Source organism: Vicugna pacos, chromosome 6 (genome assembly GCF_048564905.1).
Source record: "Vicugna pacos chromosome 6, VicPac4, whole genome shotgun sequence".
In the NCBI taxonomy this organism is placed as follows: domain Eukaryota; kingdom Metazoa; phylum Chordata; class Mammalia; order Artiodactyla; family Camelidae; genus Vicugna; species Vicugna pacos.
The window spans coordinates 44078545-44095226 of NC_132992.1; the positions used below are offsets into that span (position 1 = coordinate 44078545).

Below are 16682 nucleotides of genomic sequence, written 5' to 3' on the forward strand. Positions count from 1 at the left end.
GTGTGGATAGATAAGTACTTGGTGGTGTTCACTGGGGGAAAAAACCCAACAACAATAAAAAGAAGGTAAAAGAGAGAGCTCGTTACACATAGCAGGCAGAAGCGCAGGAAAAGTGGAGAGAGTAACACCAGATTATGAGTGAGCTTGTGGTTATGGGTTTCCTCTGTCCCAGCCACTCCCACTCTAATGTGATCCTAAAAGGGAAAATAAAGTTTTAAGAAGTTGTATATTTTAATGCTTGTGTTAAGTATTTTCATGGTAGAATCAAAGTTAGAAGGAAGTTTAAGAAAGCACAAAAGACAATGTCATAAAATTAACAGAAATTTGTAAAACTGTTTCAGGATTTTAAACAAGCTGCCCTGATAAGCAAGACTAGTGTGAGCCTTTGTCAAGCCACTGCCATGTGCTATCACAGGTATGGAGTGCCATTTTTGTTGAAGGGAACATGCGTGGGACTATCGATTTATAATTAGAATAGAAGAAGGGGAGCAGAATGTTGTGGAAGTGACAGTACAGAAGTGGGGAGAGACACAAAGAAGCCCTATAGAGAAGTGGGGACCACATCTAAGTGTGTCCTTAGCACTCTTCTACCTTCTAATGAACTGTTTCAGCCAAGGCAGCAAGTAAATACCCTGCTTCGCCGCACTGGGGGGATCCATCTGATGATTCAAGCCCATTTACTGGGAAATTTTGACTGTGGTAATACACAGAACAGAATCATGCATAGCTTGAAATATCTAAGAATAAAATCAAGTAATTAGTTTTGTTCATGAAATGGAGCTGACTTTTAAAAAAGCCTATTTCCTGGAAGGGAGGTTGATTTAGGAAAATATTATATTTCCAAAAAAATTTTGCATGTAGAAAACATTTCTTAATCTAAAGCTAATTTAAACAATACCAGTAAATATTTACAAGATAGAATAAAAATCTACAAAAAAAACATATTACTTAAAACATTATTACCTGTTTCTGGTATTAATAAAAATAAGTAAGTGTAGAAGGGGAGAAAAGAACAGTGACATAAAGCTAAGATACAGAAGCAGATCAGTTTAAAATTTACTCTGAGATAATATTAGAGTACAGTGACTGATTTTCCTAACTGTAATACTTACATTGCTACATATACATTTTACATCTAAAAATTGCTTTCTGGACATTCTGCTTTTAAAAGCATGAAAACTCAGCACATGAATATTTTAATGTCGAATGTATTTGCCTAAGAAATAGTTCACAAGTTATTTTTCTCGAGAGAAACAATAACAGTTAATTGGATGAGGAAATTAGGGTAGTAGACTAGGCTGTGCAAATATCCAATTTAGACAATGGAACATGATTTGAATTATTTAAGAAAATTGACATTCTTTCCCCCTTTTTAGGACATAGGTGGTACAGCTACATTTCCCTGTAAGAGTTAGATTTTTAAAATAGGAACATAGTATAATACCTAGAACTTGTGAAGGTGTTTTTGTTTAAAAGGCCTAAACTGGTTTCAGACCTTTAATTTTATACAGACAGCAAAACATAGTCACACCATTGTCTATTCTAATCCAGTAACCTTTGTAGGATCCGTCTCTTTAAGTAACTGTCATTCTTAAAAAGCGGCAGAATAACGAGGACTGGTGTGTTTGTTTTGGTGGGTGAGCGCAGACCGAAAACGTCCGAGGTCACTGAATTCTCTTAAAACTAAAAACAGACTCCAGAATTTTCCTCAACCTCGTTCCTGTATTTTGCAACTATTAGATTCAGTAAATTCCTCCATGTGTCATTTCCCGATCTCTTTTATGAAATGTAATCACTGGGTATATATGGTGGAGCCTCCTTAAGCTGATACTGCTTTGCAATTCCAAATAACCAACTTTCATCAGCCGGCTAGAATCTCTATTGTCCTTTAATAAAAGTAGAATTTAAATAGACAGTAAAGCTCCGATAACTCACAGTCCCAATTCCATGTACTTTGAGTTTCAACAGTTTCACTGAATTTAACCATAAGGAGTGTTTAGTGACTGGCTGTATTTATTTCAGGAGAAATATTTGTGCTTTTCAAGGTGAGCTGTAACACACTTATTACTACAGCAGCATGGTTAATAAATATTGAGGTTCACTATTGGCGTCTCATAGTGGCGAAGGTAAAATTTGTCCCATTTGGAAAATTTTTAAAAAAGGAATACATCTCTAAATTTTAGGGCTTTGATCTTTGAACTCGTGGGGCTTTAGACTTTTCAAGTATGCCTTTGTATCTCTCTGGCTCTCACTCTTGTGGTTGCTAGGAGACAACATTCCTTAGGCTGAATATCCTACTTGTCGCCCCATTTGGTCACTAAGAGTGTTATGGTAGAGTTAATTTTTAGATCTCTTTGAGAAAACCACCTTTAGATTAAAAAAAAGTCACAGGAGGAGAGCCTGATGGCTCGGAGTTACATATTCTGTCCACTTTTTATTTGAGCACATTTATTTTATTATTCTTATCTTTGCATAAAGTATTTTTGGACCTTTGGCTCTGCAAGCCACATTCTTTAGTTTTGGGAGGTATTTATGATTTATTTGTACAGCAGTAGGGCACATCTGGTCGCGTATGTGATTAATTTGGACAATGCGGTGGGCCTCGGTGTCTGTGGCCTGTAGCCTGAGAGCTCAGCACACGATCCTTAGTTAAACCGACATGGTAGTGAGAGTCATGCACCTTCTGTCAGCAATCACATTCTTTTAGATTTATACAAACACTTTTTATTTTATAAAAGTTAATTTAATATACTTTTATGTTTGTGATGATTGATGTTTACCAATTTATGTGCCAGTGAACATGTATCCTGATATAACAGAGATACTCAGCCACGTTTCTCCATCGTCTAACTGCAGGTTATTTAACAAGAACTTCGATCTACAGGATACTGTGTGATACGCACATCTTCAGAAAAATGAAGTTGCTGTTTCTATAGTGGCATTTGAGTTGTTTTTTTTTTTTTTCCCTAATGGTGCTGGGGGCTGAGGAGTCTCCGGTTTGGCTCTGTCATCTCCTGTGGACTTGATTTTTAGTTATCATCAGCTTTGAAGAGCTTGCTAGGTGCCATTCAAGGTCCCTTTCCAGCTTAAAGGTTTAATGATTATTTATTTAGTCTGAACAGACTAGATGTTCATTAAACATTAGTGCTGATAACTAGATAAGCCTAGAAAAATAGCTTCAATTTATTGCCTCATTTCTTTTTCTTTTTAAATTGGTTAGTCTATATAAAGAGTGAGATTATGTTTTATAAACCATATATTGGCATAGGATTTTAAATCTCCCTCTGGGTAAGTAGGGAGCAATGTGTACAATGCAATTTGGATGTCAGAAACGTTTCAGTGATTTATGGGAAAAATATGGGAGAACTGGGGTTACCTTGGAAATTTCAGTTTACATGGTCACCATAGGTACGCATCATAAGTAAATAGTTCATTACCCTTAGGTAGAAATACTGAGCATAACAGAACCTATCAACTAAATGCAGCTTGTACAAAATTACTTCTGTGTAATTATTCTTGATAAAGCATTTATTATCTATGCTAGAATTATTTCTGTAATATAGTGAGAAAGCAACCACAAGCATTGAGAACTTATATTCAGTGAGCTTTTACTTCTTAAATAGTGCCAGTTACCAGGAAACAGGAGCACGATCTCACTGTAAACTACCCGAGGGAACTGAACCTGTTCGCTTAGTGAGAATCCACAGAGTGAGCTCAGAAGACACCCATTGGCTCATATACATGGATGTTAACCTTCATTGGAAGCCAAGTTTCCTGGTGCTTCACTTAATTTTTTTCATTAATTTTCATTAAAAAATTGAATCACATTATGAGAAGTTGAATTGCTTTCTTGGTTTCCAGCTGAATTCTTTCTCAGACCCTCTGAATACATCAAGGAGAAGGTCTCAGCTAAGAGTTAGCCTCTAACATCTTTCCAACACTTTGTAATAGACAGTGCAGGTCTCAGGTTTAGCTTTCTGTAGACTATGGTATCCAACTCTAGTATTTCTTTATTTTTTGGTTGCCTTCTATTTATGGCATGAGATAATTGATTTTGTATTTGTGGTATCAAAATTAAGTTTTTTTAAAAAATAGATTTAGTATGTAAAAATGTGATTTGACTTAAAGATATTCAGTAAATGATAGTGTAGGTGGAACGTAGGGCAGCTGTGTGCAGGAGGGGCTGAAGTTTGGGAAGCAGTATTTTGAGAGATATTGCTGAGTAATATCTAGGAGATGGTAGTTTCTAGAGCAGTTACCCTGGGTTCCATGTATTTTTACCTGGAAAGCTAGCAAAGTTTAGTGATGCATCTTGTTAAATTTTGAAACCTTTTTGAGAAATAATGAAAAGAATGGAAGGAAGATAATAGTCTTTATTGGGTGAGGGTTTCTGTGCCAAGGGTTTTCACATGCTGTCATTTGATCCTCCTAACAACCTTGAAAAATTGGTGGTAATTTGTATGTTCAGCTTAGGTTTGAACTCTAAGCCTTTCTTCTGACTGCACTGTTGGGATATCAGCTCCCTGGCTCTCATGCACCAACTACAAGTATGATAAAGGTGAAGAATGTGGGTAGAGATGACTGTGTGGGAAAGTATGGATTTTGGAGTCTGCTCACCTAAGTTTGAATTCCAGATATTTGCTCTGTGCAACCTTAGCATGCTATTTACTGTTATTTACTTTGTGCAAACTTTTCTGAGCTTTGATATTCTTTTACTCTATAAAATATGGAAAATTATAACAAGCTTACAGAATTGTTGGCAGGATTAAGTAAAATTGCATATGTAAAGGACTTAGCACAGTACCCGGTAAGTAAGCAGTTACTCAAAGTTAGCACCTTCATTCTATTCTTAAAAAAATTCTAGACTCTCCATATTAATTGAGATTACATATAATTATTAGATATGCATTTTAAATGGAAAAGTGATTTTATATACCCATGAGCAAATATTTTATTCCTTCAACAGCTGCCACCTCACCACAAGAGACTAATTAGGGAAGCTAGAGAGACAGAGTTGTCATTTAGTCACATATTAATTAACATTAATTAACAATTAGTCACAAGTTAATAAATAAAATACACTTTACTTCTTTTTCTCCCTTCCTCTCTTAGTATCTAAAGTGAAATGGGCTACCTTTGTAGAATATCTGAAGTAAGGACTCCCAAGTGGGGAAAATTTAGTTCCTTTCATTATAGAGGACATATTAAATATATAACAGTAAATTTATTTTAAACAGATGTAAATAGTGTATTTTATCAGTAATAGCACATGTTTTTCCATATAGGCCACTGATAGCTGTTAAAAACATGTTCAAGAATGCCATTCAGATTTACATAATTCTGAAAAAGAACTCTAGATTATAATCTCAGCATACTCTGCTATAAAAATGGCCCTGTCGCCCATTTCCTTTACCAATGTCTTCAAAGAACCTGTCAGACTCGCATCAGTCACGTGGACTTACATACTTAGTTCCTATGACAGACAATAAAAATTAAAGCCTTTTTAAGAGACAAAGCATTTCTTTATTAAAAAGTTAATATACAGGAAAGCACTTAGATAATTCACCAGAAAACATCAATATTTTCGTTTATTTTCAGAAATAAAGAGTTTGAAGAAGCTGTCAATTTCTTCACCTGGGCTCTTAAAATTGATCCGTGTTTTCTGGATGCTTACATTGGACGGGGAAATTCTTACATGGAATACGGACACGAGGAGGCCACCAGACAAGCACAGAAGGACTTTGTGAAAGCATTGCATTTTAATCCAGTGTGTACAAAAGCCAGAATTTATTTAAGCTATAATTTGCAGGTAATATTATATAACAATAGTTTGGACCATGAAAACACCTGTTGGACAAGAAAAAGAATATATTTGGCCCTTTACTGGTGATGGGAATACATGTTATTTCTTTGGCTGTGAGCACTTCACCTTTCCCTTGTTAGTATCCAGCGGAGCAGTGGGAAGCAGGGGTTTAACGAGTTACAGGGAATCTGCCTGGGCAGCATACCCTGGGACCTGGTGTGCTAATGAGATGCCAGTCTTCTGAACTTGTGTTTCCTTAAGCCTGCACCCCTTTCTACCTCACCCCATTAAACCTACCACACTTACAGATAACTTTTAAAATTTGCCTGATGAATTTCACAAAAAGAGCCTAGCTCAGTTTTGTCTCACTAGCTTATACCTGGGCTCCATAGATTTTGTCCTGTTGAATTAGTGAAAAGCTAAAGAGGATAAACAATGCATGAAAGTTTTGAAGTGGACTCCAGCCATGCCTGGGTCAGACAAACCTCTGTATAGGGACTTCTGAATTCTCTAGGAAATACTCTGACATCATCCTATTAACGGTGTCCCTCTCCTGACCTTTTTTCTTTTTTTCCAGTTGGTGATAAGGTTGGTACAGCTGCTTGGTAGATTTGCATGCATTTTCCATGGAATGTGTATAGTGATCCTAAAATTCCAGTTGCTGGTACAGTTTGTCAGATAGGTTTTACACCATTAGCTTATCCGTTTACTTATTCAACACGTTTACTTTATTGTATATTATGTATAACTGGAGATTCAATGCCAAGCAAGTAAATGATTCCTGCCTGTGTGTGCAGAGCTCAATGTAAATTTTGTGGTGATTGTCAGAAGCATTGGGTGTTTCCCATGGTGGTTGTGACTTTGTGTTGTCCAAGATTGATATGAGATGACTCTGACAATTAGATTCAATTAATTAAAATTTCAGCATAAATACTCAGAGGTAATCAGTCAATTGAATGCCCCTGCAGTACAGCCTGCATCCATGTTTAAAGTAGTTTAGATTTAGCACAATATAAATATACCCTTATTAAAGGCTTTATTTGATTTAAGTTAGACTCATAAACATTTGTCATGTTATGGACAATTTCCTACTTTGTGTAAATGGAAAATTATTTTAGGCCCAAGAAAAATTCCAGAAAGCTTGGAACCACTTTACCATTGCCATAGACATTGATCCAAAGAGCTGCCTAGCCTATGAAGGAAGAGCTGTAGTCTGTCTCCAGATGGGTGATAATTTTGCCGCAATTCAGGATATAAACGCTGCCATAAAGGTAAAAACCCACCTAGATTACATTATAATTAGCATAAATTAACATCATCAATGAATAGGATTAAGAAGTTTTCTGTTGCTTTTTCAAAGTGACTTATAGAGAAAACAATATTTGTTTTGTTTTTTTAATAACCTAAATGTATTTAAAATTCAAAAAACAAATTCCTAGTAAGTGTTTGATTCCTCTCACTAAATGCAAATGTATAGTTTCATGGGACATCAATATTATTTTGTAATAAAAAGTGAATGCAAAAAATGAAATAACGTTGCAGGTTCGAAGGAACTAAAGAAAGAACAGTGTAAATCCCCAGCTTCTTCTGCAGTGAAACGGCAAGTGAAAATCTCAGGTTTTCTATGCAGTGATAAAAAAATCTTCCTTTTTCTTCTAGACTTTCAATTCATTTTTTATAGATTGGGTAGATGTAATTTTTGAGATGGGGAAGTGGAAAGAACTGAAAGATAATTGCTACTACACAGGAAAGATAAACATGTTAACTATTTAATTTCTTTTCCAGCTTAACAAAGCTAAACACACAAGCTTTTTTCCTTGCATCTATTCTTTGCAAAGGAGCTGAGTCAAACACTAAGATTATTTGTTTTATTGCAACCAAATCAACAAAATGTTGACACTGAACCAACTTCATACCAAGTCCTTTCTCAAAATGTTTGCTCTAATGGAATTTCACCTGCACTATAAAATTACTAGTTTCCCACAAGTAGATTTCATAACCTTCATTTTTTCACACATGAAATTGGAGATAAGTGCTATTCCCAGATGCTAAATACTCATACTGTTATATTGCAGATCAATACTACAGCAGAATTCTTAACAAATCGGGGTGTGATTCATGAGTTTATGGGTCAACAACAGAACGCAATGAGAGACTATCAAGCAGCAATTTCTCTAAACCCCACATACTCACTGGCTTACTTTAATGCAGGAAATATCTATTTTCACCACAGGCAGTTTTCCCAGGTAATGTGAGTTTTTCCTGACATTTTCTTTTTGATGCTGAATGCTTTCTTTGTTATATATAGTTTCAAAATTCAGGCTTTACATCTCAGGCTAATCATTCGTTAGTTCTTTTCAAAAAAGTTCTCTTTCATAAGAATGTCGATCAATTATTTATTAAGTGTTTACACCTCTGTGGGTTTCAGTCACATGAGCACTTCACTGGGAGTGAGGAGATAGATATGTGTGTTAGTTCTGGTTTTGACAACTTAGTGTTTTTGGACCTCAATTTATAATGTCTGAAATGGAAGTGTTGGGTTATTAGATGATATTTTTTATATTTTGAATTTATTTTATTGGAACTGAATGCATTTACATGATTCAAGTTCAACTTTAATTTTTGTGTTTTCTAATCTATATTCACTCTTTTGTTCTTTGTCTTCAATTTTATTTTGTTCTTTGTCTTTTTCAGTCAGAAGCGTAATTCATTTACTGTCATGCTTTCCTTTACATTGTGATAAGTTTTTAAGGTTATGCCTTTTCTCCAAGTACTGTATTCAGCAGTATTCCTATGTGTTTAGGTCTTTAATGTTTTAATTTTTGTTTTCCCCAAGTGTTGCACTTGAAATTTTATTTCCCTTTTGACTAAGGAGTAGTGATCAACATCTAATTTAGTCTCATATATGTGTTATTATATCGGTGTTAACATATGTGTGGAACTATAAGAGGTTACTTGAGTAGATTCTATAGGAAAGAACGGGTTTAAGGAGCAAGCCCAGGGGCAACACCAGTGTTCAGAAGTGAAGCAGAGAGGAGATGTGTAGAGTGAGAAGGGAGGATCCAGCCAGGATGGTGGGAAGAGAAGCAGGAGAGCATGGTATCACCTGAAGGATAAAGTGCTTTAAGAAGGGAACGTGTCCTGTGTCAAGTGCTGCTGAGACGTCGAGGAAGAGGAGGATGGAGAGAGTCAGCAATGACTCTGGCAGGAACGTTGTCGGAGTAGCAGTGGAAGCAGAGCCTGGAATGGAAGAGTTGTGGAGAAAATGTGAGGTGAAGAATTAGAGACAGTGGAACTAGTTCAAGAAATTCTTCTGTGAAGAGAAGTAGTAAAATGGGGATGATAGCCAAAGTGGAGTAAGAAGTTCTTATTCTTAATTTTTTTAAATATGAGGGAAAGTGACTCATGTCCCGATGTTAATGAAAGGATCAGGTAGAAAGGGAGAAATTGCCGGTGCTGGAGAGAGGGGGAGGGCAGAGTCGGGGCGCAGCTGGATTTTGATAGTAGGCACATTTCTGTTTACTGATTATATTTTCTCCGTGGAATAGGAGTGCCGGTTACTAGTTAAGAGTGAAGGTGGACCGATAAAAAGGGGGACAGCATGGCTGGGAGTTCTGAGGAGAAAAGAGAAAATGTGAAATAATTGTTGTAGCAAGTGGTAGGGAGAACCTGCAAGGGGGGTGCAGTTGGATTACCAGACAACTGGATGTCCTCATTTGAGGTTTGTGGTCAAATTTAAAGTGAGACCTTGACCCTACACTGCTTTGTGTATAATTCTTCCCATACAGATTCAGTATGGCTCTGTTGTTTCCATGTGTCAATCTCTTATCTTCTCACTCCAATTAGATTATAAACTCAACAGCATGAGGGATCACTCTCCTTCCTCTCCTCCCTTCACTTCCTCCCTCAGAAAGCCTGCCTACACCCACAGCTTCTACTCCATGTCAGCCTGCGCCTTTCTTCTGAGCTCCTAGCCCATATGTATCGCCAGTTGCTAAAACAGTATACTTTACAAGTGCATTAGAGCCCAAACTGAAATAATCTCTGTGTCCTACCCCAAACCAGCTCTTCTTCGTATAAACCCCGTCTCAATTCAGGACGTCGTCTTCCACAGTCACCTGAGTGGAAGCGTCAGCACCAGCCATAACTCTCTCTTCCCCAACTTCTTCATCTAATCAGTCATGTCATCTTGTCTGTTTTGGTTCTTAGTTTTTTCTCACATCTGTCCTTTCCATTCTGTTTCTACTGCCATTGCCTTGGTGTAGCTCTTATTCTTTCCTGCATTAGATCAGTTAGCTTGCTGACCCCAGTGATGAGGCTGCTTGACCTCAGTGCCGGCTGCTGGCTGGATGCTGGAACAGAGAGTTATCCGAGGTCTAATTCTGTAAGGCGTGAGTGAGGCTGTTGTAGCTCAGACCTCAGTGGACAGCTGGGAGGCTAGTGTTTTCCCAGGCTGACAGGCCAAGGTCGATTGCCTTAAACCACTCAGGCTCAGATCACTCTCTGGCTGCGTCTTAGCAATGTTTCTCTGCATTGGAGAATTAGCTAATGCGATGAAGACAGACACAATGCCCAGAGCAATTTTCTGTTTCCAAAAATGTTCAAGGTCCATATGAGAGGGAACCTTCATGTTTTAAACTTTGTTGTCCTAATAACTCTATGAGCATCACATATCAAACTATTTAGGTTAGATCTAAAGTGTAGTATGGCTCCATTTTCCCCAAACTGGGGACATAGCTGGGCAAATATTTGATCTAAAATGTATTCCATCCTCTGTCTTGATATACTGGATACCTGGGCTTTGCACTCCCTTCAGAGACAGGCAGACTTTGACAGCAGTATTTCAGCTATTTTGATATGCTGCAGGCCTCTCCGTGGAGAAAATTCTCCTAGTTCCTGTGCACCCTCCCCTGGCCTCTTTGTTTCTGACTATACGGAAAGATTTAGGACCAGGGGGAAGGGCCCCTCCACAGGTCAAATAATCCCTAGAGGGTTAAAACATGTATGTGTTCTGGCTTCTTTTATGGTTGGTTAGTGACTTAATGATCTTAAAGCACATTTGGATGAGCTTCACACATCATGAAGTGCAGGTGATTTAGAGTAGCTGGATCTGCTTTCTCGGTAATCACACATATGAAGGCACTAGACTAGTTGCTGAATCAAGGCCATCCATTGTGGTAGGTGCCCTTGGCCTCTGATTACTTCATAGTTAATGCTCCTATTCTTCAAGTAACCCCGTTACATCTACGGGCTTTCATTTTCTAGGTAATACATTTTCAAAGCTGTAATAGAAAGTTACATTGTTCCAAGTTAGGCATACTGTTGTGTTTTACTAGGTTCAGTCATTTTAGCTGAGGGAGGCCTTTGCTTCTACGTGACTGAAGTCATGCTTTGGTGATGTAGAATTGTGTAGCCTTTACTGGTCATTTATTGATGAATTAAGATGAAATTTAAAATTACTTTTTGAGGGAAGTCTTGGCCCTGCTTCGAGTCATTCCCTTGCCTCATTTATAATGACTTTGAGTCCAGCCTCCTGTTCAGGAGTGAATTCTCTTTAAGCTCTTTGCAGAGGGATGTCTATTCTGCTGCCATCTCAAAAGATCCTTAAACTGCACTTAACTACAGCATAGAACTCCCATCCTGGGATGAGATGGGTTACCCAATCTTGATCTAATAGCCTCTCAAAAGTCACAGGCAGCAAAATTCATGGAGTATTGCCCGAGGGCTGTGATCTCTCTCCATTAGTAGACACTGGCAAAAAAAAAAAATGCTATGTCAATAATAACTGACTAAGTCCTTACTGTATTCTGCAAATTGTTCTCAGTAATTTACTTATTAGCTAACTTAATCCTCATAGCAACACTGAAAGTCAAGTTCTATTTGTTGCCTCCATTTTACAGATGAGAAAAATTGAGGCAAAGAGAGCTTTAGTTACTCACTCAAGTGAGCAATATCTCATAGAGATAATAAATGGTAGAGCCCAAATTTGAACCTAGAAATCTGTCTCCAGCGTCTGAGCCCCTGGCCACCGTGCTATCAGTGTTTCATTTCACCCACAATGGAAGTTAAGTGAACTGAGGACAAATCCCTGGAAAATGCAGACAAAAATAGTTCAGTAAAGAAGACTGATTGAAAATGATCAGTGAGGTAGGAGAAAAACCTGGGAGACACCCTATCTCAAAGACAGAGAGTGTTTTAAGAACGAAGGAGAGACCAAGACTGTTCATGCCACAGAAATGCCATGGAAGGAAAGGTCTAGAAAATGTCTACGGGGCTGGAGGATGCCTTCAACTTTGGCAAAAGCAGACCTCACAGAATAGGGGGAGGTAGATAGAAGCCAGTCTGTGGTGTTTGGGGGAAAAATTGAATGGTAAAGAATTAGAGACCGCAAGCTGTAATGTTAAAAATGACCTTCCCTTTAGGGTAAGTTTTAAAGTGGGAGCCAAATTTTCATTCATCATAGAGTCAGAGATGAGATTTCCAGCTTGAGTGGTAGGATGTCTAATCAGCATCTCAGGCTATTTGTGGTGAAGGTCCAGTTTCTACAAATTTTCCAACTTACTGTTAATCAAGACCCTAACACCAGTTCATGGACCACACTTTGCAGGGTCCCTTCCCGCTTGATGGGGAGTTGTGAATCATCTAGAGTCTTTGATCTTCTTGACAAGCTGATTTTTATCTTCTGTCTTCCTTCATTATAGCTATTCATAATATGACTGAGTTTTTAATCCCTTCTGGTATGGTTAGGACCTTACTGTCAAAATTTGCTTCTCTCTTTAGCCTTAAATTCTCTGCTTTTATATGAAAAATATTAATTTTCTAACTTATATTTTATTTTCTTGTTGCAAACTTCTTTTCTAACCTATATTTTACCTTTCTCTAGTGCTGTACAGGGAAGTGGGATTTTTGTGTTTGTTGGGCCAGGAGTTGGGGCTGGGTTATGGAACACTCCACCTTAGCAGAGAGGAGTATTTTATTACTGACATTGTCTAGAACTGCTGACACATGGTGATAACAAAAAGTAGATCCAACTATTGGTTGATTTTATGATTATCTTTTACATCCTCTACAAACATGGCACCTCTTTATCACCTGTATCTGGGATGAAATTCTTTTACTATCTCCCTGGTATGCTGCTGGCCTTAGTTTTATATTAAGAGTAAAAGTGCTTCAGATTGCTGTATAGCTGCCAATTAAAATATATTGAAATCATCATTATCTTCACATTTTATAGGCTAGTGACTACTTCTCAAAGGCTTTAAAGTTTGATCCAGAAAATGAATGTGCTACCATGAATCGAGCTATTGCAAATACAATATTAAAAAAATATGAAGAAGCAAAAGAAGATTTTGCATGTGTAGTTGAAAGCTGTCCATTTTGGGCTGCAGTATATTTTAACAGAGCGTATTTCTACTGCTGTTTAAAGCAATATGAACTAGCTGAAGAAGACTTAAGTAAAGGTATATTTTTTTGTAATTTTTTTGAGTTAGATCACAGTGGTTGATACTTGTTTTCAGATGACAAAAGAAGAAAATTGTAAGGTCTTTTTGCCTAGATAAACTTACATTAAAATTAATGATTTTAAATATCATATCTCTAATGTAATCAATATAAGTTCCTTTATGTAATAACTTACAGTATTAGTAAACTAATATAGATTAGATATAGATATAGAAAAATAAGATATAGAAAATTATTAGGAAAACTATACGTAAACATTGCCAGCCTTCCAAAAAAAGACATTGTACTGTGTTTCCCCAAGTTAATTTTCTTAGAAAGATTCAATATTTTAAATTTAACTAAATTAGGTATATATGAAGAAAAATATTTTCAAATAGGTAATATTCTTATATTATTAAAATTTTATTTTAAAAAGAGATTCTTTTTGAGTGCTCGTATAAAAATGTCTTGAATTTTTTTTTTTCATTTACAGCTCTGTCTTTGAAACCTAATGATGCTCTAGTATATAATTTTAGAGCAGAAGTTCGTGGTAAAATAGGTCTGATTGAGGAAGCTATGGCTGATTATAACCAAGCACTCGATCTTCAGGAAAATACCTCAGTGGTATGATGATATAGACTGTGGATTCTGTAACAATTTATACAGCTGTTCTACCAGAAATTGAAACGTATTTGTTGCTCTAAAAAAAACCAATTTGCATTATCTTCATCGTTGTTGTATTCATTATGTTTAGGCTTATGTAACTTTTTAATGCCTTTTAACATCTTTTTGTTATGTATTAATTATAGAACTTTTGGATCATTTTCTGCAGATTTGGAACAACGGAATAACTGAATTGCTTCATAGGGTGCAGAATTTAAATGGGAATATTTCTTAAGGGAAATATTAACACTTAGAATATTTTCTTTAAAGTCAGGTAATTCATTTAAAAATAATACTGCATGATTGTAGAAAAAGTGACCCTTTCATCAATACCTAAATGTAAGCTAACAGTACCCAGATTTAAATAACAAATAGCTGATGACTGTAAAGAAATTGAAATCAAGCACATTTCCTCTCTTCTCCTTTAAACAATGTTTATTACAGGTCCGTATTCTTCCTGCTAATCATATTTTTCCAACATATCAACACATTTCTCTTTTTCATGTTGCAGGACAGCACCTATAAGGATTTTGAGCATCTGCTTTCCTTGAGATCCCTCTGCCTTCTTAAAGCAAATTTGATAAATATATAGAAAATATCCGCATACCCTTCTAACTAGTGCTTCATAGAATTTGACAAGTAAAAATAAATTAAAACAGCTAAAAATTCTTAATAGACTATTTTTTGAGTGAACCAGAGAACCCCTTTCATTTATCTCTGGTAGTAACAAGGTTTCCTGACTTTGAACTCATTCAGATTTGCTTCACTCCATTTATTTTCCTTCTTTGTTTCATTTTTCCAGTACATCTCCAGCTCCTCAGAGACCAGTTTTCACTGAGGTCAGGCATTACGGGGGGGGGGAAAATCCTCTATCTACTCAGCTTCCTTTGTTTTCAGTTTGGTGTACTAGGTTTTCACAACACAAAGTTAATTGTAATTTGTAAGCCACTCTGGGGATGCTTCACATCCTTTCAGGATAATTTTCTTGGCATGGTACTCGGGTCCACATGAGGACTGAGTTATTTCATCTGGTGAATCAGACACCTTTAATAAGCCTCTTCAGATCCTCTTGTTCTCACTGGTTTTTGGGCCTTTTAGTCCTAACCCGGCCACAGATGAGATTCAGGCTAGCCTCATGCACCCACAGACCGCCCCTCACCTTGTCACCTGCCACACATCTCTCCCCCATGACCTGGGGGCATCTCTGGTAAAGCAGAGGTGTCACGTGCTGTGGGATTCTCCCAGCACCACCCACATGCCCCATGGATGTGCAGGGAACCCACGTCCCATTCAGATGAACTTTTGACGATGGAACTAGTAGGTAGGCTCTTTTCTCTTCCACCTCTTGGTGGAGGGTCCTGAGACACTCAGTTTATACAGCCTCCTGGAGGACCATCCCAGGAAATTAAGCAATCAGTTTGCAGTTACTGGCGGACAACTCAAGACATTGTCTTGTGCTGGTGCTTTTGGCTTCCCTACTTTGCTCCCTTTTATTACTGTTCCTCCTTTTTTGGGTTTGCACTTGTTAATAGAGTCATTGCACAGAAACATTTGCCTCTGGCTCTGCTTTCTGGGGCAACCCAGGCTAAGACAGTCAGTAATTTAGTATTTTTTTCCTGATTACACACAAATACTTATGAGGCAGGAGTGATACAAACCAAAGGCCATGATAGCATAACGGAGCATAGTATCTAATGTGCCAAAAAGCTACATGTCCCAAGGTGCATATCCCTTGGATACCCACAGCTTCTGTCTGTGCTGATCCGTCCTATTGCATGAATCTACCGTTCTCCCCTGAGGCCTACCTCTCCGTCCACACATAGGCCAAGCCAGAGCAGGCAAGGTGTGGTGTCCTGTGCCTCCCACTCATTGTCTCTGCTTGTTACCTGTGCCTAGTAAGGTAGTAGGTATCATTAGATGAGGAAACGAGGCTCAGAAGGATCAAGTTACATGATCAGGGTCACTAGGCTAGTGAATGGTGAAGCTGAGTCAACCTCTGTTCTCGTTTAAAAGCCTCTGCTCCTCCTGCTCCTTTCCACCTAGCGAGAAATAAAACAAGATAAACTCATAGTGTGTGAAACAATTCTTGTCATAATGACACTAGAGCCCTCTGTCTGCCTGATGATTATAAGTGTAGAAAAAGATTTCCAGTCTTTCTCCCTTCCTCTGTACTGGCATATATGTGTATGTATTCATGCCTGTGTTTACATGTCTATGTATCCAACCTAGCCTTAGATAAATGCGTGAGAGTAGTAAGATTATCTTGAGCTTTGAATCTGAAATACAGTCAATGGGCAATATTTTACATTTTATCTTTAATAGTACAGGCCAGCTGGGAATGACAGTAGAAGGGTCAGTATACAGGCAGTAAGAAAGAGAAGAATTAGGTAACTATCATTTGTTAAAAACCTACTAAGGACCAGAGACTCAGCTGTGACTTAAGGACATTTTCCTTTCACCATTATAAATGAGGTCTTATTATTCCCATTTTACAGAAGAAAACTATAAAATACAGAAAGGTTAGATAATCAGTTTAGAGAACCCCTAGTATAATGAGGTTAATTAATGCCTTAGAATCATTGATTTCCAAAAATAACAGGCACTTTATGACCAACCTCTAGGAAATCCCAATGTTCAACCTCTCTTTTTCTCCTCACCTATCTTTGCCTGGCTGACGTATTTTCAGGAAGAGAGTCCTTACCCTTCCCAGGAGGGCGGCTTAGATCTTGGTGCTCTACGCTTCCACAGCACTGCTACCTACTCTTTTGGAACACCC

General features: G+C 37.5%; 1 protein-coding gene across 5 annotated transcripts in view; it reads left to right on the top strand.

Moving 5' to 3' along the window:
* The window catches only part of TTC6 (tetratricopeptide repeat domain 6), a 163567-nt gene extending 147593 nt beyond the window's left edge, over positions 1-15974 (top strand). The window contains exons 27-34 of one of the 5 annotated variants that reach the window (XM_072962962.1): positions 342-415; positions 5599-5809; positions 6922-7074; positions 7879-8049; positions 13038-13263; positions 13737-13867; positions 14076-14180; positions 14418-14501. In XM_072962962.1, the coding sequence (XP_072819063.1) occupies positions 342-415; positions 5599-5809; positions 6922-7074; positions 7879-8049; positions 13038-13263; positions 13737-13867; positions 14076-14141 (1032 nt within the window). In that variant the 3' untranslated portion in view covers positions 14142-14180; positions 14418-14501. The other 4 variants (XM_072962965.1, XM_072962961.1, XM_072962964.1 and 1 more) reach the window with 4 other exon arrangements.
* The last annotated feature ends 708 nt before the right edge of the window (positions 15975-16682 follow it).